Source organism: Anguilla rostrata, chromosome 6 (genome assembly GCF_018555375.3).
Source record: "Anguilla rostrata isolate EN2019 chromosome 6, ASM1855537v3, whole genome shotgun sequence".
Taxonomy (NCBI): Eukaryota; Metazoa; Chordata; class Actinopteri; order Anguilliformes; family Anguillidae; genus Anguilla; species Anguilla rostrata.
The window spans coordinates 4,861,277-4,885,455 of NC_057938.1; the positions used below are offsets into that span (position 1 = coordinate 4,861,277).

General features: G+C 47.1%; 1 protein-coding gene across 4 annotated transcripts in view; it reads left to right on the forward strand.

Moving 5' to 3' along the window:
- Positions 1–24,179, forward strand: part of tnr (tenascin R (restrictin, janusin)) — a 177,871-nt gene that overhangs the window by 144,980 nt on the left and 8,712 nt on the right. For all 4 annotated transcript variants that reach the window (XM_064341665.1, XM_064341668.1, XM_064341667.1 and 1 more), the window contains 10 exons: positions 1,186–1,305; positions 2,387–2,530; positions 7,144–7,263; positions 7,608–7,793; positions 11,050–11,180; positions 13,494–13,626; positions 14,354–14,505; positions 14,930–15,026; positions 18,845–19,006; positions 19,790–19,953. In XM_064341665.1, coding sequence (XP_064197735.1) covers positions 1,186–1,305; positions 2,387–2,530; positions 7,144–7,263; positions 7,608–7,793; positions 11,050–11,180; positions 13,494–13,626; positions 14,354–14,505; positions 14,930–15,026; positions 18,845–19,006; positions 19,790–19,953 — 1,409 coding nt within the window. The remainder of the gene's footprint in view (positions 1–1,185; positions 1,306–2,386; positions 2,531–7,143; positions 7,264–7,607; positions 7,794–11,049; positions 11,181–13,493; positions 13,627–14,353; positions 14,506–14,929; positions 15,027–18,844; positions 19,007–19,789; positions 19,954–24,179) is intronic.

Consider the following 24,179-nt stretch of genomic DNA (forward strand, 5'->3'; position numbering starts at 1 on the left):
ATGTTTTCACTTGAATGCAGTTTAAATATCAAGGCTAAATCCAACAGTGTGACTGACAGCCCTGTTGAGCGGGAAATAATTGGAAATGTGCATACATGAATAATCGCATCGGGGTGACTCGGTGGATTCCCGAATTCCGGTCGCGTTTAAATAAGGCGGAAGACGTTACTTTGAATCGTTAACCCACTCTGTCAATTATACTCGCGATAATAAGCGAACCGCACCGGGAAGAGGATTCGCACACCACCCCTTCTGCGTCTCCTCGCTGTTTCCATGGAGTCTGGAATTATAGGGGGATCCTATCCCGCAGGTTTTTTTTTTTTTTTACACCTTACCGAATTGGCCTGCGGCTCACATCTGGTGATTAACTCGGCTGCTTTCGAGTGCGCCGGGCACCTCCCGCACCCCCAGCCGCTCCGCTGCTGGGAACTCTGGGAACAGTCATAGAAAAAAAGAATATATTCCCCGGTGGCTGGCGAAACTCGGTAACAATGCAAATGGTTCTGTCCCTGGCCTTGTGTTGCCTGTGCCCGCCGCGGTGCGTTAGCCGCTGCCCGCTCAGCCTCGGCTGTCCTGCTGCTCCGGCTCTGAACGAGGTTGATTGAAAATGTGGCTGATTGGTTTGTGATGGTTTCTATAGCGACCATTGTCCACTCTGACCTCTCTGAATCCTCTGACCCCCCCCCCCCCATCTCCCCGCTCTCTACTCCCTCCCCCCCATCTCGCCGCTCTCTACTCCTCTCCCCCCCACCCCCATCTCCCCGCTTTCTACACCCCTCCCTCTCCCCACCCCTCATCTCCCCGCTCTCTACACCCCTCCCCTAACCCCCCGCCACCCCCCACCCCTGCCTCCCCGCTCTCTACACCCCCCCCACCCCTCATCTCCCGCTTTCTACACCTCCCCCCCCCACCCCCTCACCTCTCTGCTCTCTACACCCCCCCTAACCCCCGCCACCCCCACCCCTGCCTCCCCGCTCTCTACTCCTCTCCCCCACCCTCACCTCTCCACTCTCTACTCCTCTCCCCCACACCCCTCACCTCTCCGCTCTCTACTCCCCTCCCCCACCCCTCACTCCCGCTTTCTACACCTTCCCTCTCCCACCTGCCTCCCGCTCTCTACACCCTCCTCTCCCCACCTGCCTCCCGCTCTCTACACCCTCCACCCCCCACCCTCACCTGGTGCAGGTATGGACCCTCCTCGGGAGGTTATCGTGTCCTCCGTCACCGAAGACTCCGTCACCATCTCGTGGAGCCATCCCATCGCCCGATTCGACTACTACAAGATGTCTTACCAGTCGGCACGAGGTCTGTCCGCCTAACCGCCATACCGTGACCTGCGGTGATTAACATGTGGCTCTGTGTTGACTCATTGCCTTGAGTGTGTGTGTGTGCATGTGCACGTGTGTGCATGTGTGTGTATGGGTGTGTGTGTGTGTGTGCATGTGCACGTGTGTGCCTGTGTGTGTATGGGTGTGTGTGTGTGTGCATGTGCACGTGTGTGCATGTGTGTGTATTGGTGTGTGTGTGTGTGTGTGTGTGTGTGTTTCTGGGTCCGTGCCTGTGTGCCTGTGTGTGTGTGTGTGTGCTCATGTACTGAACTGCTTGTATGTGTGTGTGTGTGTGTGTATTTATATGTGTTCATAATTAGACACAGTGCCCCAATGGTAACATATTTTTCACGCTCTCAGAGGGACGACACTGAGAGAACAATGTAGATTCTGATGCATTCCGCTCTCTAAGTCGTGTCTTTGATGCAGCCTGCTCATTTATCCCTAACTGAAAGAATGAAGTGAGTCGGGATGCGGAGGTCAAATCATTCTCTTTTTTTACATACAGACAGAGACTTACGTGTCATGGCTGCACGTATAATAATCTTATGTTGATTAAATGCGTACTGCAGGGACTGATGTACAAATTATTTTCACACACGGCGCATGCACACAAAGGAATGTGATGGAAATGTCATATAAAGTGACTTATTTTAACCGTGTTCCATGTAACAGTAATATCAGCAGGGCACACGGCACATTGCATTCGAAATGAAACGGTGAATATGAGGTTAAAGTGCAGACTGTCAGCTTTAATATGACAGCATTTGCATCCATATCAGGTGATCCGTGTAGGGATTACAGCCCTTTTCATACCTAGTCCCCCATTCCAGGGGACCAAAAGTTATTGGACAAATCAAGAACGTCTTAAATAGAGTCATCCTACTTAGTATTTGGTTGCGAATCCTTTTGCATTCGATGACAGCCTGACGTCTGTGCCCTGTACAGTATATATGGGATCTGTAGAATAAAGCCTAGCATTGCATGCAGCCAAAGGCTCTGCTGGACCGTGCTGAATATTCAGACAGCTTGTTTTCCTCTGTCCCCCTGGCGCGCAGGAAGGGTGGACAGCGTGGTGATCGACAACGACGTGACCAACTACACCCTGGGCAGCCTCCACCCGGCCACCGAGTACGAGATCGGCCTGAACGCCGTGCGAGGAAGCCAGGAGAGCGAGGTCGTCACCACCAGCGTCTTCACGGGTCAGCCAACCCCCTCGACCACCTTTCCCGCCACGAGCGCTGACCCGGAGCCATGCAGCACAGCTGTAGAATATAGACTGTCGAATGTGTACAGCTGAAGAATGCAGAATCTAGAATGTGAACAGCTGTGGAATGTAGAATGTGAACAGCTATAGAATGTAGAATGTGAACAGCTGTAGAATATAGAATGTCAACGCACCACTTTGACGGAGTGTGGAGAACATTTCGGTTTTCCCACACCTTCTTCATAGTTCCAGTTTCACGCAGTTGGAGTTCTAGAACTTAGAACATAAAGGTTCCTCATTGTTGCTGAATATATAGAGTGTGTAGGCTTTGCCTACTTTAACTATGGTTTCAATGCTATGCTGTAGAGTTACCTATAGTTATCTACAAATATATCATGTTTATTAACATTTTATAATTACAATATATTCCCTTGTTGGATAAAAGCAGCTACCTCCGTTGATTTAGAGGGCTGTCTGTTTCACGAATAGCCACCTCATCCTTCATAAACTGCTTTCGATGGCTCCCCCAGTCTGCTAAAACTATATATTGCGCCAACAAACCCCCTCGAAATCTGGACGAATCTGGTTCATGTAGCATGTAATCGCCGTGCCTGCGCTGTTAATTTATACAGGAGCTACAGTACACTCTGGCCAACATCTTGCCGGAAGGAATGAATTTTTTATTTTTTATTTTCTGCATTTATAGCACGTCGTGAAAAACAGCGAGCCGCAGCCGGGGCTCCTATTTTTAACCGCCCTCTTCCTTCCTCGTCTTCCTCCAGCGCCGCGAGCCGGTCAGTCAATTATTCCCCGGCCCTCCCCGTCGTCGAGCCGGCGGACATTTTCGCGTGAACGGATACCGCGGAGTGGTTTCGGTGCTCCTGAGGGCCCGGGCCCCGCTAACCTGGGCTTAGCCGCGCCGCCGCTGCATGCGTCTGTTTCCACGGCAGCGCATGCCCTGCATGGCTATCAGCCTCTGAACCCGCCTCCGAACGGTCACTCCAGAAAGAACGCCGAAAGGCTCCCTGTCCTCTCGACTAATTGTCTGATTTTTTCGATGTTATTTTGCGCGAAAAACTCTTCCCCCCCTCCCCCACCCCCGGTGGAAATAAGCGAGTCCTGGTCTCGCACCGTGCGATCTGCATGCTCCGTCTTCTCTCTCTTTGTTCCGCGTTTCCTGAAATGATCTTTCCTTTTTGTGTCGGTTTCTTTCTTTCTTTCTTTCTTTCTTTCTTTCGTTCTCAAGGTGTACATTCTGCTAAAGAATGAACGGTGAATTCTCTTATGCAGCGTGGGAGCTGAAGTCGGGGAAATGAGAACGTGTCCTCGGTCCCCTGAGGGATTTCTTTGTTTTATGCTATTTTGCTTAACATCTATACATGGTGTGATAATCATTGGAAACTTAATACATCGGCGTTGTGAAATACAAGCACGTTTGTTGTCTGGGCTCCAAAAATAACACAGACATGCATGCACTCACGTAATGAGACGACCTGCATTTAGTGCACGTCTTAGCGTGGGCAGAACCGCGTGTTCGATTCGTCACGTGTGTGCAGTCCTACAGAAGGAGACGTGTCTGAGTCCGTGTTCCTCTCTGTGAGATATTACGGTTTTATTGGACGCGGTGGCATTTTTGCATAATGGGCTTGCCTGCCCTGTACTGCCTCCCTCCGCCCCCCCCCCCCAGCCCGATATTGTGCAATATCAGCCTGCGAATAAATGAGGGCATTGGGTGCGGAGTCATATCGAAAAAGAGCTTATTTTGTAAATATTGACGGTGGAATAAAAAGAGATTTTAATCTCTCCTCTGATCGTGCGGTGGTGAGTGGGGGGGTCGGGGGATGGGGAGGGACGGGTGCGCGTGTGGCCCCGTGCCACTGCTGCGACTCTCCCGAATATTAAACCGCGCCCGCTCGCCGCAGTTCCGTCCAGGGGGCGGAGAGAGTGCTCGCTGCACGTTAGCGTCCGCCGGCGCGGTTTCTGTGCGGTTCGTTCGCGGCGGGTTTTACGGATTGATCGATCGCGGTGTCGGTTAACGCTTCCGTTGGACTGACTCCTTGTGCCCGTGGCTCTGTAACTGTCCCGTAGAAGAGAGCTCCCTAGCGCACGCCCAATCAATACCTGCCCTCAGTAAAGTAAAACTCCGCCGTGGGCCTCAGGGCTAATGGACGCAGAGCAAGCGAAATTTGCTTAAACAGACTCTTATTCTTCACCTTGCTTAACATTAATGAAGCCATTTTTATACGACCTTGGAAAAGTGGAAACGTCTATTTATTTATTTTTTTAAGATAAGTTATGTAAAGCGTGAGTTGTACGCTTTGCTTGTCTGACCAGGCGCTGAATGAATTGGTGATAATGTGCCTCCGTGTAGCTCCAGGTTTGCTGGAGTCAGGCAGGACAAAATGCAATTAAAGTAGGATGTTTGAGTACACCATTACCGTGCCCTGCCGTCACTCAGTGATAAATGAAAATGTTTTTAAAAATTCAGGTTTTTTGAACCAAAAGTGCTGTAGAAAAAGGAGGAAAAATTCACGCAAATGAAAAATTATGGACAGATTCAAACATGCACTACCAAAACTGGATATTGCTGAGAACACATAATTATAGATTTGTCTGAATTATGCTTCTTGTAATACGCACACACACACACGCATGTATGCATGCTCACACACACACACACACACACACACACACGCTCAAACTTGCATGCTGGTCAGTATGCAAATTTAAAAACTAGCGCTCGGATAAATATTCATTAATCATGAATATGCAAATCACTGTCAGTTTTGTACTCTGAATCCTGTTCTGAGAGTACAAGATTTAATTGCTGCTGTTCCAAAATAACTAATGAAAAATAATTAATGCAAGTGTTTCAGTGCAGTGCATCTTTTAAACTTTTTATAGTAGAAGGAGCCAGCCTTTGATTAAATCCCACAGTCTATAACAGTGGCAAGCGCTCGTGTAACTATATAGCGCTTTCTGACAATTAACACGGGCGAAGGAAATTAACAGTCGACTTTTATCACCATCATGTACTGTGCTTTAAAAAAAAAAATAGAAAGCGCAATGACAAATTGTGGGCGTTTACCCCTGTGCGTGTGCAGTACAGGAGATAGAAACGTTAGCGCTCGTGTGCTGCCATTGGTCGGTGTGCGGTAGTAATGAAGCATGTAAAGCTCTGGTCATTAATAACAGGCCTCGGTGTGCAGAACGCTGGCCTTAAAGAGGTGGGAACGCACGCCCGTAGGAGATGGATCGGGTCGCGCCGAGGTCGGTTTGCTTAATGGAGTACGGGGGAGTTCATGCCGCCGCCGCCGCGCTACGAGAAGCGGAACGCTCGCGCTGACAAACGTTCCCGAGGAGACCCCCCCCCGTGCGCGTGGGAACGGCGAATGAGGTTGAGCCGGTCGGTCATGTGACCGGCGTAGCGGCTGGGCTCCAGTGGACGGCGGCGCTCTCTCTGGATTTAATGAATGGCTCGGGCCTCGCCGGGTCAGAGTCGACAACTCAGTTAATGGTGGAGCGGACAGCGGGGGCCGCGGCTGGAATTCACACTCAGGTGTGCCACAGCGTCTGGCGCAGAGAAGGATAAATGCCCCCCCCCCGCTAACAGAACGCCAGGGCGTTAATCGAGCGTCTCCGCTCCAGTCACATGACTAGAGGGTTCAAGTCATGACATTTACATTTAGCAAACACTCTTGCACTAGGTGTCTTAGCATCCATGTACATTGAACAGGGCTATAAAAACAGTGCAACAGTCAGAAATGAGTCAATTGTCAAAAAATATATTTTTGTCATCCACAAGCTGGTAGTTAGAGTCAAGTCAAGATAGAGTCAAGAGTTAAGCTAGGTGATCTAAGCTCATGAGCCATAGAAGTGAAATCTCTTTAATTTCTTCGCTTCATATAGGCAGTGATTCAAGAGCTTTGTGTTGTTCATTTGGGGCTGGATTTAATCATTCTCAATGCAGGGTTAGGGACAATTCCATTTAAGTTCAGTCAATTCCAGAAGTGAGCAGAAAGTCAGCTCATGAACTTAAGAAGGCCTATAATATTCCATGCATATGTTCCTGTCAAATAATTGTTTTTCCATTCATTTTGGAAATCAGGCTAATCTTATGTTTGTTTTAGATATGCATTTTTCAGTGCTGGTTGTTCCTGAGACTGCTTTGATATGCACAGCAGTGCTCTGTCTAATCCTTTGAGCTGTAACATTTTGAGCAGGCATTACGAATTCTATTTCTGTGGATAACAGTCCTAGCCTGGAGACGATCTGCAGTATAAGCCTGTACTTCTCCCATGAAATCTCCAAACTGAAACAGAAGAAGTTTTTCAAAATCACGTGTAAAGAAGACTCTGCTCCCGGTTTGCGTTTCCACGGCTACGTTCTTCTTTTTTTTGCTTTTCTCATAGCAGTTTGAATAAAATAACCATGTGACGGTTTGAAAGGAAGACAGGAAGCTCAAAGCCAATGATTGTGGATGTGTGAAAGTTAAAAAGAGAGCAGCGAGAGATTTGTGTAAAGATAAAGGGGGGGCAGATGGGGGTGGGGGATTAAACTTGATGTCTCCCCTCACAGAGATGTGTTCTCCCTCCCCTCCCCCCGCAGCCATGGACATGCCGATGGACCTGATGACCCTGAACATCACCCCCCAAGGGGCTCTCCTGAGGTGGACGCCCCCTCTGTCCAGCGTGGATAACTACGTGCTCACGCTCACGCGCAACCAGGGTACGCTCCGCCCCCCACCCCCACCCCCCCACCCCCCTGCCCCCGGATCAGAACAACTCCCAGAGACCCTCAGATGCACTTTTAAAAAGTCCCCTTCCCTTTATTTGTCCCCGTCTTTGTCCCCGTGACGACGGCGCTCGCTGCGCCTGGGAAGAATTCTGGGTGATTGTAAAGTCTCCCGTGGAAACGCCTCGCTCTGGTCAGTCAGCGTTTTTTAGAAGAGGGTGAAAAAATCGAAGGCGATAAAACCGGGGGGTTGCTCAGAAGCGGGAGCTGATTACCCAGAATGCTCTGTCGGGGACGGGGTAGAGCCTCTGACCCGGTTGTCGGTTTGTCCCCCGCAGGTTCTCCCGGCGACCTGCGACTGACCTTTCCGTCCTCCGCGGTAGCCGCGGAAACCATCCTGGTGGAGGGCAACCGCCAGGAGCACCAGCTGAGCCGCCTCCTCCCCAGCACCAGCTACTCTGTGGCCCTGTACGCCACCAAGGGGCCCCTCACCAGCGGCACCGTCATCGCCAACTTCGCCACGCGTACGTATCCAGGCCCGGTCACCAGGCCTGTCTTACGCCCACGGGCCCTAAGCAGGGCCGGGTGCAAACTCAAAACGGCTGGCCCAGATGTGCATAGCACATCGGGGTGCTTGTCCGTAAATCAGGCGAGGATCTCCAGAGAAGAAGGGAGAGGTGATTAAATCGCCGGTCGCATCGTCGACTCATCAATCCGAGCAAGGCTTCTAGCTGCCACAGCACAGGAGCTTCAGCCCGCAGAGAAGATTGTTTCCTGGCGGTATACATAGTGTTTGGAGACCTACAAGCACGTCCGCATTAAGGTCTCTGTTGCGGACGGGAGTCAGAAATATATTTTGGAACCTAAACAAAAAATGCACAGTCAGCAGTTAATGGCCCTGGGGTGCGTGGTGGAAATCAGGTTCCTCGGCAACAGACTGAGACGTTAGTGCATGCGCTCGCTGGCACATGAAGTGTGTTGTGTCTGTGTCTGTGTGTGTGAGTGTGTCTGTGTGTGTGTTTGTGTCTGTGCGTGTGTGTGCGTGTGTATGTGTGTGTATGTGTGTTTGTGTGTGTGCATGCACGTATGTGCGTGTACCTGTGTGTGCATGTGCGTGTGTGATTGCGTGTGTATGTGTGTGCATGCATGTGTGTGTGTGTACCTGTGTGTGTGTGTGTGTATGTGTGTTTGTGTGTGTGCATGCGCATATGTGCGTGTACCTGTGTGTGTGTGTGTGTGCATGCATGCATGTGCGTGTGTGTGTATCTGTGTGTGTGTGTGCTTGTGCGTGTGTGATTGTGTGTGTGTGTGTGCATGCATGTGTGTGTGTGTACCTGTGTGTGTGCGTGCATGTGCGTGTGTGATTGCGTGTGTTTGTGTGTGCATGCATGTGTGTGTGTGTGTGTGTGTGAATGCATGTGCTGTGTGTGTGTACCTGTGTGATTGCGTGTGTGTGTGTGTGCGTGCGTGCATGCATGCATGTGCATGTGTGTGTACCTGTGTGATTGCGTGTGTATGTGTGTGCATGCATGTGTGTGTGTGTACCTGTGTGTGTGTGTGTGTGTGTGTGTGCATGCATGCATGTGCATGTGTGTGTGTACCTGTGTGATTGCGTGTGTATGTGTGCATGCATGTGTGTGTGTGTACCTGTGTGTGTGTGTGTGCTTGTGCGTGTGTGATTGCGTGTGTATGTGTGTGCATGTGTGTGTGCATGTGTGTGTGTGTGTTCACATGGCCAGCCCAGCTGACAGTTATTCATTCGGTGACGGCGATCCCCAATCGAGAGCGGGGACAGCGGCGACCGGCCCAAACATTTAATCGTTTGAGGTGTTATCGAAAACAGATTAATTTGTACATAATCAAAGTGTCACGGGCCATTTGGCCTGCCACTTCAGCAGCAGGCTCCCTGTCTGATGTGGACAGGCAATCGCCTGATCGCGGCCAGCGGAGTTCACGCAGCGGCGGACTCCGCTTGTTTGCAGTCCGACGGCGATCGTTTCGTTTTGCAGCCGTTCTGCTCTAATAACGTGGCACGGTTTTTTTTCCGGGAGTTTTTTGACTCTGCTATTCTCTGATAAAAAGCAACGGCGCTGACTGCTCTCAGCATTCAGAGAGGTCTAAAAACAAAGAACTGGGGAGCTCTTCATTATTTTTGTTGACTCAGTGTCTGTGGAAGACCTTGGCATAAAGACAAGGTGTGTTTGTCTATTTTAGAGGGGGCAAATAAGTCCTAAATTTCCTAAGCCTCTTGAATTGCACTCATTTTGCATCATCTTGCTCATTTCCTTATTTAATCGGCTCTTTAACGGGGTAGATGTTTGAGAAAATAACCGCTGGTGTATTTGAGCACGGCAGAACAATCTGGATGAGCACAGTGACTGTGACCGTGAGGGGTTCACCTCCTCCGGTCAGCCCCTATAAAGCTGCTACATTTATGAGCCTGAGAATCTAGAAGAGTGATACTCCCACAAAATTAGTGTGTTTGCTTGTGTGTGTGTGTGCGTGTGTGAGTGTGTGTGCGTGTGTGTGTGCGTGTGTGAGTGTGTGTGTGTGTGTGTGTGCGCGTGCGTGTGTTCTTGTGTGCTTGTGTGTGTGGGTGTTTGCGTGTTTCTGCACGGGGGAGAGACAGACAGGTTGTGTGTCACGGCACATTTAAAGGCAACAGAAGTGCTCTAAAACACAGGGAACGGGGAACAAAATGTCACCGCAGGCTCTTTGACATGCAAATGCAAAATGAACATCCATCATGATGAAGAGTTTAAAGGAAACAGAGAGATAAATGCTTCCTTTCACCGCTGCAATCATTTTGAAAGAATGACGGCCGGTCAGATAAAACCAGAACGGGAATACAGACCGCTATTTACACGGAGTTGTAATTTTGCTTCTAACTTCAGCGAGCTTGTCATTGCCATTTCAAATGGACTGCATTTATATAGCGCTTTTATCCGAAGCTCTTTACAATTCACCCATTCCCACACACACGCTGCCATGCAAGGTACCAATCAGCTCGTTGGGAGCAATTAGGTGTTAGGTGTCTTGCTCAGGGACACTTCGACACACCCAGGGCGGGGGATCGAACCGGCAATCCTCCGACTGCCAGACAATCCTCCTGAGCTATGTCGCCCCATTTCAGAGTGAACTCCCTGCCCTCAGGGCTCTGGATTCCTGTTCATGCAGGTTACTCCTCTCCCAACAACACCTCTGCTTTTCCCCAATTTAAACTATCCATCATGCCTAATTTAGTGCCTCCTATGCCTGCTTTTCTCTGTTATTTCTAAGCCCATGATTTGGTTCTTTGGTTCTGTGATGTTAACCTATGAATGTTTTACTTCTTTGTGCAGTACCAGTTTTTCAATTTAACCCGAACCTAATTGAAATTATTTTTAATTGATGTGTCACAATTTCATCGCAATTTCTAATCTACGTTTATTAATCTGTATTCATATTTATGTCAATGTTTTTGCTTTCCTCCTTTGTCTTGTTTTGTCACTGTAACGCAATGTCATTATTTTGAGCTTTCCTTGTAGAAAAAAACACTAATAACAACACGCATACTAATTACTGGGATTCACTGATTATTCGCTGATGATTAAGCGATAACAAGGCATTATCGCAGAAGAAATAATAACTCGTATAATTTCACATTTTTCCACAGCTTGGCGAGAAATTGTCGTAATCATCGTAATCAACATTCATGCAATTGACTCTGTGAATGTGACCGTTGACCCCACCCTCCCCCCCCCCACCCCGACCCCCACCCTCTCTGCTTCCTCCCCGTAGCCATGGACGCGCCCAAAAACCTGACGGCCAGCGAGGTGAACCACCGGAGCGCCCTCATTTCCTGGCTGCCCCCCATCGCCGACATCGACAACTACATGCTGACGTACAAGTCCGCCGACGGCAACCGCAAGGCAGGCCACGCCTCCCTCTTTTCCCTGACAACGCCTCCCCCTTTCCCTGACAACGCCGTGCAGCCTTTTCGGATTTAGTTTAGTTCATTTATTCGACGGTTCACTTTAAAAGGACAATTACATACGTGGTTGCGAACACCAGTGTACATGCACAATTAAAAGAGCATCAAGGGTGACACAAAAAAGACACAGGACTTATTTCCGTTGTGGTCCCTTGCTGTAGCTCCCCCTGAGCTCCCCCTTTTAAAAAAAATAAATAAATAAAAAAAGATATCTCAAATCTGTTTTTTTTATACTATTTTTCCGCTCAGGTATGCAACACCACGCTCGTCGCCGTGACGCAGTTGACCTACTGTGATATTTAGAATCGCGGCGTGCGATTCTGCCGCGAGTATCTCTTCAGCCCGAGCACTTTAAATCTCATCGTTTTTTCCTTCCGGGGGAATAACGTTTTTATTTTATTTTATTTGATTAAACTTCTGCTCTCGCCAGTAGTATTAATAAAGTAAATTGACAGAGTCATTAACCGTTGCAATATGTCTATTAATGAGCCTGCGGAAATAATTTCCCCAGACATTTTGCTCAAATAAGCTTTTTTTAGCTCGTTACATCACATTTGACCCAGGCACACTCCTCATTCTCCACCTCTTTCATGTGATCTCTCTGATTGAGTGCTCACTGGATGCAGTATCATCAGTATATTAATGCAGTGTTATAGGATTCAGTCAAACAATGAATATATTAAATTCATATACATAGTACATTAACACACACACACACACACACAGGCATACGCACACACAGTGACACACACACACAAACACATATGCACATACACACGCATGCACATATACACACAGGCACACACATACACGCACACACGCACACACACACACGCACAGTAGCTGTTGATAAAGTGTGACAGTTCACATAAAGAAGCGCAGTTTTTATATATTGGTAAGGCATACCTGCGGATGGGTGCACTTTTGACCCTAAGAGTTGTCTGTCCTTTAGTTTGTCCAGTGGGTGGCAGTAGCGCGCAGGGTAAACGCACACAGTCGCACGTTGGCCACGCTGTTCAAACGATTCCCCCCCCCCCACACACAATGGCCTGTACACGGCGTTGCGTTCTCATAGGACCCGTGTCCTCATTGCGTTCTCATTGGCTCTTCTGAAGGATCAGCTCATCTCTGAATGCCTCGCTGCGTTGGAGTCATTTGGATCAGCGCTGCACGGAATATTGGATGTGTGGACACAGGACACAACGGAAACACGATTTGCATAATGGCTTTCATTTGTGTGCCCATCTCATCGTAGGATCTCAAATATGACTTTCCTCCCTGGATAACTAATCTCATTAATAACCTCCAGGGGTCACGTGCAGTATCACCAACAAAGGGCGCAATGCTTACCGTGCTACCGCCTTTGTACAGAACATGCTAACAAGTCCTCATTATCAGAGTCCAGAGATGTGTGGCATAGCCTCATTGAAACTTTCTTTTCTGCATAATTCAGGAAACATATTGCTATAAATGTTTGACACTTTTTAAACAGGTTGAATATTTCATGCGGTCCTTCATATTTCATAAGTCGGCCAGAAGCCGTTCTCCGCACTGTCGTCTTACTGCGAACTCAGAAAACCCTGCTCAAGGACCTGCTTATTGCATCGGAACAAAACTCCCAAAAAATGACGCGTCGCTCCTCGAGAGATCAATGTTTGATCGAAACTGGATTTGTCAAAAACTGTGAGTCGAATGAAGCTGTCTGGGATTTGAAACGGGGAAAAATAGGACTCCCTCTCTCTGTTCAAAATGGCCGCCTGCCATCTCAGCTCCAGTGTGTGATGAAAGCCCTTTCAGGCTTATTTTAATGCTGCTCGTCAAATGAGAGGAAACACTGAAAAAAAAAAACATTTTGTGTTAAACCTCTTGGTAATCGCTGGGATATGGGTGTGCTTATTTCATTATTTTTGCTGACTTGCGTTTAGAAAAACTGAATTTGTCCTGATTTGGCAAGACAGAGAATACGTATTTACAGGATATGATGCAATATTTTTGGTTTATCGCTCATATCTCAGTTTATAGAGAGTAAAATCTTTTCTGGTCAACGTCTGGCTGGCCCTTGCAGGGTGGGGAACTGTTCAGTTTTTTTGACCGTTGTGGTCGAATGAAAGAATTAAAGGAAACAGTTATCCTCTACAACCGGTAGAAAATATCAGGCCAGGTGCAGAATTTTTTATTTATTTTTTTGCTTGGGGGAGTATCACTGCTCTGCCAGCCTCTAATGGGATTTTCTCCTCCGCCTGTGATCCAGGAGCTGATCCTGGATGCCGAGGACACCTGGATCCGGCTGGAGGGCCTAGCGGAGACCACGGAGTACACCATCAGGCTGCAGGCCGCCCGCGGCCTGGAGACCAGCGCCATCGTCTCCGCCTCCTTCTCCACAGGTGCGCTGGCACTACATTTCCCAGGGGGCCGCTGGGGGCCCGCGGGCACAGAAACCGCATCTCGCTCCCTCTCCGGGGCCTCCCCGCCGCCTCTGTCGCCACGGCAACGCTCTTACAGGATAGGTAGCTCAGGACAAACGACTCTGAGATCCCTTAATGTGAAAAAAAATCACGTGACACCCTGTAAGCGGTTTTTTCCCCAGATGTTTAAATTCCTTGTACCAAAGTCGGCTGAGACTCAATGTAATATTGACTGCAGATTTTGCGCAGGTCTCTCAGAATTGTACCGGTATTTCTTTTTCATTGATATTGTGCTCTGATAGTTTTACAAGATACCCCTTCCTTGGAAATAAAATAGGAAACGTTGAGCAGTACAAGGTGTTTATGGACCTTTGCCCAGCCCAGATGACTGTCCTGGTTTTATTGACACTCTTTCACACCCCAGTGCCTATATCGCTGCGGTTCACGCTTTTCTCCATTCCTGTCTCTCCTGGCTTTATACTGAAGGTATCAATCACCGCATAAAATTTCCTTGTAAAACGTATTTCTTTCTGATTAATCAGCACTTAAAAGCCATTCACCCTCTGCAATTTACCCTTCTTCTGAACCATGGCTGGTCCCCAGATCGGAAACGAACATAAATAAAAACGCCCGTTTCACAGTTCCTCAAATTCAACCGCTTCCTCTTTCCTCTGTCGGTCAAAGGTGCGTTCTTCTTCTCGAACAGGAAACCGCCTTTTCGCTACGCCCCAGAACTGCGCCCAGCACCTCCTCAACGGGGAGTCGCTCAGCGGCGTCTACACCATCTATGTGAACCGGGACCCCAGCCAGGGCGTGCAGGTTTACTGCGACATGACCACCGACGGGGGGGGCTGGATCGTGAGTGTTTCCGTTGGTTACAAGGAGGGGCCAGTGGTGGGGGAGGGGGGGGGTGGGGAGCTGTGGGGGGGATGAGGTTCTGTTGGTCACCAGTCATCAAGCACAAAATAACAACCTTGACCACAATTTGAACCACTGTCATAGCCATAAGGAAAATAATCCCTCGCTTGTAATAACAAGCAAATAAATACAAAATATTTTTATTTATTAGTATTTATTACTTCACAATGTTTCACTCCTCGAAGATGAAGATAAAAAGGTAAACCTTTTTCCCCATATGTTGGTATATTGATATGAGAAATCCACATTTCAGCGTTTTCTCACCAGCTACATCACACCATTCCCTCAGTCTTCCGTCACATCAAACACTGTAAAGCAGTCGACTAAAATGTGTTTACATCTCTGTTTATTTGCCACAATGCAGGTCTTCCAGAGACGCCAGAATGGCTTGACAAACTTCTCAAGGAACTGGACTGACTACAGGGTTGGCTTTGGCAACCTTGAAGATGAGTTTTGGCTCGGTAAGCCATTTTGAAACAGACCGACTTTAAAAAAAAGTATTTGATAAAAAGAATGCCTCTCCTAAAATAAAAATAACAGCATTTATCCCAACCATTCACAGGGTCAAAGGTAACCCTAAAACTTCTGTGTAAGTGCAGGACTCTAAACTTGCAATGAAAAACAGTATTTTTTGGTCAATCAAAAAATGATCTTCGTAATGTCCACTAAAATTGCTTATGTTATTTTAACCAATTCAGCTGAAAAAACAATGTTTTCTATGTGCCCACCCGCCCCCTTAAAAAAAATATTTTTTTAAATTCTGAATTCGATTATTACTCCAAATATCTCAAAGCAAGCCGAAGGCATTGAAGACGTATGTGTGTCCGTACTGGGTTTAGTGGAAGTCTTGGCTTTAGTTCAAGTCTGCAGTCGAGGAGCCTGAATTCTTTCCCATGAATTTTTTACCATTTAAAATGGATTTTAAGCAGTGCCGGCAGCCCTGAGACGCCCGTCCCGCTGTGCCGAGCCCAGCCGGATTCTCACCGGGCCGCCCGGCTGCCCGGTTCCTCCGTTTTCCCCCGGGCGTCGCGTCCGAACGAAAGGTCGACCGCACACCGGCGTGGGCTCAGGGCCGAAGGATGAAGAGGAAAACAATGTTCAGAAGGCTTTAAACAATTCAATTAGGAAACGTGTGTGTAAGATATCCCTGAGATACTGAAAGACAGGGTGAGATACTCATACTCCTGACAGCTCTCAGAGCTTCAGGCTGGGGCACCACCAGGGATTTTGGGTCCAAAGAAAAGATCTCACATTTGGGTCCCACCATCCCAGAAAATGCTATGTTCTGATCATGTTTGATGGCTCAGTCAGGGCACTTGGAATCATCCTAACTCTAACCTTAATCCCTCCCCCATTATGGAACCCCTGGTTTTGTGTTTCAGGGTGCTGTTTGCTAGCCCTGCTCTTGGCCTGTTTGTAAGTAGGTTACAAGGTTTTTGCCATCGCCGTGCCAAGAGATTCACGGCGTGTCCTCACCCTGAGTTACACCTGGGACGATGCACCTGGCTCCAGCATGGCGAACAGGGAAAAGACCAAAAGAACCCTTCCCTTCAGATCAAGTGCAGCAGGTTTAAAGTCACACGGCCGTTGAATTTTCAACTGGCTTGCGATAGGAGCAGGAACAGAAGGCTAGTTGACACAAGGTCTGAACAACGACTCTAATGAAGTGCTCGAGACTTGAAACGCGTCAAAGGGGAAGCAGACCCCGTGACCGACCGAGGTCCAGAGTCACCCATCCTTGTCTTTGATGAGAAACCGTGTACTGTATCAATTAGCCAGCAATTAGCCAGCAATTTGTGGAGACGAGGTCAATGCCCTACAGCAGCAGTACTTAGTGATCACCTCAATGACCACCCCCCCCCTCCCAATAATGGACATAAAACACACCTATTACCGACCTGGTGTAAATTAAAATAATTTTAACACTTCATTTTTACTGAGATGAAGATGTAGCAGGTACAGAATGTCCTACAGCATGTACTCTTGTACAGAAAAATGCATGAGGAGATTTGTAAACGGGTTGAGAATTGGTCTCTTTATGGATTGCGCCACATGGTCTGTCCAGTAAACACATTTTATCAGTAAATAAATACAGGGATACATTTACGGAGCACTTTCATAACTTGCGAGCCATCAGGGTCCCGTTAAAAGGGATAATGTTATGTGCTGCAAATACAGTTCACAGTAGATGCAAAAAGTAAATGGGAAATAAAAGGACGTTCTTATTTGCCTCTTGTTAGCGGTTTTTTTTAATACACTAGTGGGGTTTCCTCATATGAAATGGCGGCAGGACCCCAAGTGAGACACTTCAAAGACCCGCCATCTTTGCCCGTTGGCCACAATAGGCCTGCAGTGTACCGGCTTCCTGTCCAGACAGCATTGCCAGGGCTTAAAACATGGCGTCATTACTGCTGCACGGTGTCTTGTTCACCTAATCACCTAAACTACAGCAAATGCGCTATAACTCTGTACGCTATAAAGCTGCCGTAAAACGAAAGTCATGCTGCTCTGCGGAGCGAAACCATTATCCCTTTAATTTTCCTCGCCATTTCACCCTCACCAAAAGTGGAAATGTAAGTCAGAAATTTAATGATACAAGATACGTTATGTGGAAGAACTAATGAAGAGAATGATGGCAACAGCTTTGAACACAGTTTCTTTTTTCTTTTAAATCTAGGTGATTTTCAATTAAGCGGACAGAAAATTCAGAATGTCAGATTGCGATGGACTCATAATTCCATGGACTTAGGGGCTGTTGAAACTTTACGCAGATAGCTAATATAGCAGCAACAAAGAAAGCCAGTGGAATTAAAAGCGGGACCAGATGTGTACTATACAACGAAGGAGAATATCATTTTATTTTGTGAGCAGTTCTATGGCACTGTCTGTGGTAACAGATGGTCTTGCATCATATGCTGTAAAGTGCAGGATGATGTTTTGCAGGTTGCTGTACAGTAATTAATTTTTCCTTTTTTTTAATGGCGGCACCTGTTTTTTTAATGCCAGTCTCATCCCTGGCTTTCATATTGCACACGGGTCTCCTCGGGATGAGGGGAGAGAGCGTTTCTGTGATTGGGTTCGACCTCCCTGGTTTTTGTGTAACGTTTTCTGAGCTGATCTCTCTCCAGTGAAGTGACTATTGATCACGTTGTGTTAAATGAGCTCCAGTCCGAATTATAACTCTGAAACAAGCGGCTCTGCGGCACAAGAAGCCATTATACGAGAACATGGCCAAATTCTCATTCGCTGGCACTCAGGGAGGCATGAAACCAGGACCACCAAAATGGTGAGGTAGGCAGACAGAAAAACACTCCTGGGAATTTTGAGTCTCCCAGACTTAACCCACGACCAAGGAATGTACAATCTCCCCAAAACGGTTCACTATCACAGAATGTCTCGATTTTCTCTTTTCCGGAAAGTTTACTCCACCCCCCAACCCCTACCACCCCACCCCCGCGCCCACCCCCACCCCCCACCCCATCCCCACACTCCAGCATGAAGTTTTCTTTTTTCCAGTACATCATCTTGAACTGCACCCCCAAGTCTGCGAGAAATCATTTTTTTATGTCAGGTTGGGCCTTTGTAGGAGAGGCACGCATTAGAATGACACATGGCTCACGGTCTAATTGAAATAATTTGAAGAGTCAGTCAAACTTTACCCTAAAGATCACTTTCCCTTGTACCTTGGTTCAGCCCGTTAATTGCGCTTGTTCTTATCGTAGTGTTTTTAATTGTGCGGGGACTGCACTCTGAGGAACATGGTGGGCGAGGTGATGAGGGGAACTCAGTTGTCTAACCAGAAAGCCGTGGGTTTGAAGGCTGGATGGGGCCTGACTGTCATACTCTTAAGCAAAGTTTTAAACAAAATTGCTTCAGGAAATATCAAGCTGCATGTCAAACTGTCACCTGATGAATAGTTTGCACACTTCACAAAATGACAGAAGTGACAGATGTTTCAAAAATGTTTTAACCGACATTTTTTTTGTTTGATTAGTTGTTCTGTTTATTTTGCTCTACACCTTTGGGAATCAAGTTAATGGGATCTTCTGTGTACTCACCACAGTGAAGGGCCATTTCTGCCTGCAGTGGACAATTGAGAGAAAGAATAGGGCCAGAGGGTGACCTGGTCCCTCTTACAAAACAGACAGCATGCCTGCCTAACCGCATCTTTCACACGGTGGAGCGTCGATAAGGCGTTTTTGGCTGAATGAGCGTGAGGGTTTGGTCAGCAGCAGCTCGGCGTTGAGCAGGATTCCCGTCTTTTCTCTCTTTTCTTTAGGCTTGGACAACATCCAGAGAATCGCCGGACAGGGACGCTACGAGCTCAGGATCGACCTGAGGGACGGCCAGGAGGCCGTCTACGCCACCTACGACAAGTTCACCATCGGAGACGCCAGGAACGCCTACAAACTCAGAATAGGAGAGTACAACGGCACAGCAGGTATGCACTCGGTCGGCTAGTTTGTGTGTGCGTGTTTGCGTGAGTGTGTTTGCGTCAGTGTGTGTGTTCTGTCTATGCGGGTACGTGTGTGTGTATGAGTGTTAGTGTGTATGTGTGAGGTGTAGTGGTTTTGATCCTAGGTGAAACTTTCTCAAACATGGACTCTTGATCCGAGCCAGTAAATTGGCAGTAGTCACAAAAATCACCATGCCAACCATTTCACTCCTGCCTCTGTCACTTAAGGGAATGTGCTGTTCAGTACCCTTCCAGTGACTTTGACAATGTTTGTGTTGTTTTATTTTTTCTTTTCCCTGTCGAGCAGCAATTCATTAAACAGCACAAAAGCCTTGTACATGAATAAAACTGTGATATATGATCCAACAGACAGCTTCATTACACGATGGAGTGAAGAGGCACTAAGCCTACAAAGGGTTCTCTAAAAGGAACAAAGCGTTTAAAATGGCTGGCCTTTGTGTCCTACATACAGACTTTAGATCTTTGGAAGCAACAGTGCTGTTGCTAATTTCTCCGTAACATCTCCATCATTTTTGTTTGGTCTGTTCTTTGTTTTTCTGTGTTGGGTTGTGTTTTGGTGTCTGTGTTAATAATTTGGTGTATTTTGTTTTGCATTGTTTTTGCTGTTTCGTGTTTGTGTTTTACTGGGCTGAGCTCAATTTGGCTTGGCTTGTGTTGGATCGTGCTGTACTTCTATCTTTGCACATACGCGGTAAAAGTGGAATGTGCTTCTGAAGTTGTTCCACGCCTCACTGTTGCCCCCTGCAGGCGACTCGCTGACCTACCACCAGGGCCGGCCCTTCTCCACCAAGGACAGGGACAATGACATCGCCGTCACCAACTGCGCCGCGTCGTACAAAGGGGCCTGGTGGTACAAGAACTGCCACCGGGCCAACCTCAACGGCAAATACGGGGAGTCCAGACACAGCATGGTGAGCCCCCCAGGGTTCCCGGGTGGAGCCCTTGTGTGTTTTAGTCAAACTTTTAGAATAATTTTAGATACACAAACCGCCCCTCCCACCCACCCCCCCCCCCCCCCCCCCCCCCCTAGATGGCCCACATGACTGCCCAGCTGGAGGGGGAAAGTTTGTCCCAGTTTCTCTTCTCAGAGTGACACACTGGAGCCGAAAGAACAGTCTTTGCCCTGGGCTACGATCTGGCCTGTCGCCTCCCCCCGCGTCCCCCTTCCGCAACCCCCTCGCACCCCCCACCCCCCCACCCCCTTCCCCTCGCCCTGCTCTACACCACCGCATATCTAGCCCTCTTTTTTTGTTTACCTCCAGACATATCTCTCCCGGCACCCCGCGGAGCAAATCCATTAATAAGTCAATACTATTAATCAGCGGAGTAATTAAACGCGGTGTTTCTGAACGCCGGGCATTGACACCGCGCGGTAATTGTGCCATATTAGGAGGGGGGGATAATGATGTCGTTTGGCCTGCGCTGAGCCCACAGCGCTGGAACGCGCTCCGCGCTAATGCAGGCTGAAGGCTCTGGCTTTGAGACGGTGCTGCGGCAGCGAATTTCCCTGTCTGACCTCACAGATTGAAAGCTATTAACGCGCTAAACGAGTTCGTAAAATATGCCGTCTTTTAAAAAAACGTAGGTTTTGGAAGTAAATAATTGATGATGAAGGGGTCGTTAAATAAATTTCATGAATAAATTATACGTGTATTCCCAACCGATTGACGCCTCCAGCGTTGTAGTTTACTTGCTAAATACTGTTTACCTGGTCACAGGTGTCTCACCTTGAGTCAGGTGAGTTTAAATCTGCCAGTTTTCGTCAGGTTTGTGGGAGATGTGATTGTCTACCAATCAGTGCCAGTCAGATACTGAAATGAAATACAAGTAAAAAAATATTGCTTTGTAAAGATTTCTAGGCTATTTTTTCCAGGGTAGACTATTATTTTTAAAAAAGCCAAACAATTGAAACTAGTAATGACAGTGAGAGGGACCATCAAAAACTAGTGAAGCAGTTCGAAAACTGTGCACAGAAATGGTCTGGTGTTAAATTTGTCATGCCCTTTGGTACGGCTGCACCTGAAATATAAATCCAATAAAATTGCTCTCTGGGGCCAGGCCGTGTCAGTGTCAGTGTCCCGGTGAGTTTGACGCGATTTACGCCCGCGGTGTTCGCGCTCGCCCTTGGAGAAAGACAGGATGTGCCGGGTTTTTTGTTGATGCTCAGCGCTAAATTGAAGAGTCAAGGCGACCGGTTGCCCGGTTGCATCACCCGGGTCCTTTGGTCAGAATTTTTTTGTTGAGCTTATTTTGAGGTGAAAACAAAAATCGGCCACCGCTCTCTGGGGGGTAAGAGAAAAGAACGCCACAGTTCTAGACCAGCTACATGGTTCTTAATATCGTTTTCTTGATCTCCTTTAACAAAAGGAGACTGAGAAGGTTTTGATTGAGGTTCTTTTTTTTTAATTCATAAAAAGGAATAATAGAGTGAATGAAAAAATATATTTTATCTGAGTTCCGTCAGCAGTGACAGAAGTGGAACAGGGGGTGGAGAGGGACAATTAAGTTAATATAAATTCTGCACAGATGTTTTTATTTTTATTTTTACATGGAGTCATGAATGTGCTGAACAGCTTTATGGGCTGGATGCTCTTTAGGTCAGGGATCTCAAACAGGATCCTCCAGTCCTGGAGGGCCGTGATGTTTGCTGGTTTTTGGTGTGTTTCAGAGCTTATGTGTTTAATTTAAGTCACTGATTGGATAAATAGTCCACACACCTTGTTTCCAAGGCCTAAATTGGCTGCTGATAGAAATGAAACCACAAAAAAACCTGCAGAGACTACAACCCTCCAGGGCTGGAGTTTTGGGATCCTCGCTCTAGAAAAGAGGTGGGTAAAAAGTATCTGTATCTGTATTGGTTCCTGGTTTTCATGCCTTATTAATTACTTAATTAGCCCTAACGTTTACGCCATCTGACACTTAAGCTACATTTCTTGATAAGTGCAGGAACGACAGCCAAAGGCTGTTCTCGTGTGACTATATGAAACAGCATTTTCCTGTGATCTAATCTACAAATGAACCAGTGATGCTGTATAAAACCAATTAGCTCATTACCCAGGCTAATTATTGGAAATGAAAAACCTGTATACACGGCCCTCCAGGACTGGAAAATGCCCACCCCTGCTCTAGATTATAGAGTACTTGTAGCGTTTCATTCAACACAAAACTTAAAATAATTTTTAAAAGGAAATCGTTCTTAGCTTGTGCTGATTCAGCAAGGTCTCTGTGGTATAATCTGTATTGAGAATTACATTTTGAGGGTTCAAAAGTACTTTATTGATTCAAGTCCAGCTTGATGTAGAATATTGGCTCACAGGGTCAAAAGGGTGAAATCGAAGGAAGAATTCAGCACATGCAGGCCGTCAGGGTGTGAGAAGCTGGTTTTTTTTGGTCTTCCCCCCCCCACCCCCCCATTTCATCCAAATTTGGAAGTGGTATTTGTGGTTCTGTAGTTAGTGCCACCTACCCGCCCACCCACCCACACACACACGCAAGCTCAACTGTCGGTCTGGGCCTATTTTAAACGCACAGGCGCTTCTCATGACTTTTGGCGGGGCGGAGCCGATCTGGCGGTAACACGAGGAACCCGGAGTGGACTGCGTGGCCCCCCTGGTCGCGGTCACGGTCGCGGCCGGCTAGCGACATAGCCATGCCCAAACCTGAGCAGCGTTGCCCCGCAGACCAGGTTCAAATACGTGTTTCGTTTTGGATTCAAATACTTTTCTGTGCTCTGTTGATCTTGCCTGGTGTAATTGAGCCTGCCAATATGACCAGAAGGTGGGGTTTGCACTTTTTGAGAGTATTTCATTGGTTCTAATACACCAGACAAGATCAGTAAAGCGTAGAAAATTATTTGAATCCAAAACAAATACATATTTGACCCAGGTCTGTTGCCCAGCGTGTGTGCTCGTGGAGAAGGCCAATATCGATCGAGCCTGGCCCGTGTTATCAGCAGTACATTCCCTGTCTAGGATAATCAATCCCTAATCGCACAATCCCAAGTCTCTACAGGCTAACTCTGTCTGGCACGATCTTTTGAACAAGAAAAAAAAGGATTTTTACATCTGTTTATTACTGTTTAATGATCCATCACTAATACAGGGCATCTTGAGTGACTATTCTGTTCGTTAAATTATCTGTGATCAATTATCTGTAGTTATAGCACTGTACTGTAGTTGTCAGTTATATTGGCAACTGAGAGTGTAGATTAGACATGTGTGCACAATTTAGAATAGGCCCAATAGCATATTTTTTCCCTCCTAACATTAAACATTTTATTTTAATGTTTTTGTCATTGGAGAGGTATAATGCTGTTTTTTTTCCCTCAAAAGTATGTTTATGCCGTACAACTAGTCCCGAACATGTCAACGTCCTCTTCTGTACTATCATTGGCATTCATTCAGAGGCATTTTTGTCCAGACTGAAAATCTTCAACAAGGTCAAAATCACTGCTCTCTGTTATTAGGTGTGACATGTTTTATCCGATTGACTCATTTGAGCGATGATGTAGTTTTACCTGTTTGAAAAGCTTGTCTGTAACGCGGGGAGTTCAGTTTCTAGTGAGTGCTCCAGTGGACCCAACGCCGACATTGCCATTAAAGCAGCTAATTCGGCACAGCTGCCAAAACTGCACATCAGCCTCTGTGCGCACTGGTGTTCATTGGAAATGCGGATCCTTTTGTGTAATAATATATCATCATTCGATCATTCGAGTAGGAATTAGCTATTTTCAATTAGCTACCCTCGGAGGCCTGGGTAAATATGTACTGAATGCATATTGAACAATTAGAATTGTTAATTACTTGTGTCCATTCTCTGACATATATTGTAATGTGCTCTGTGGATTTTACGTTATTAAAGGGATTATAGTTGCTTGATTCATTGATGGATGGAGAGGGAATATTACTCTGGGATTCTGATTATTAAGACCTGGTTTGTGAAAGTATGACCTGCCAAAATGCAGTGAACCCAACCCGCTCAAATCAGTTTAAGAAGAAAATCTGATTTTTCTATTGCCACAAATGATTAAGAAATTGGATGGAATTAAAGCCATCACCCCATCTATTCCCACTGCCTACAGGCACTGTGCTAATACCTCTTTTTTCTTTTTTACTTTTGATTGTGTGGGACTCGAAAT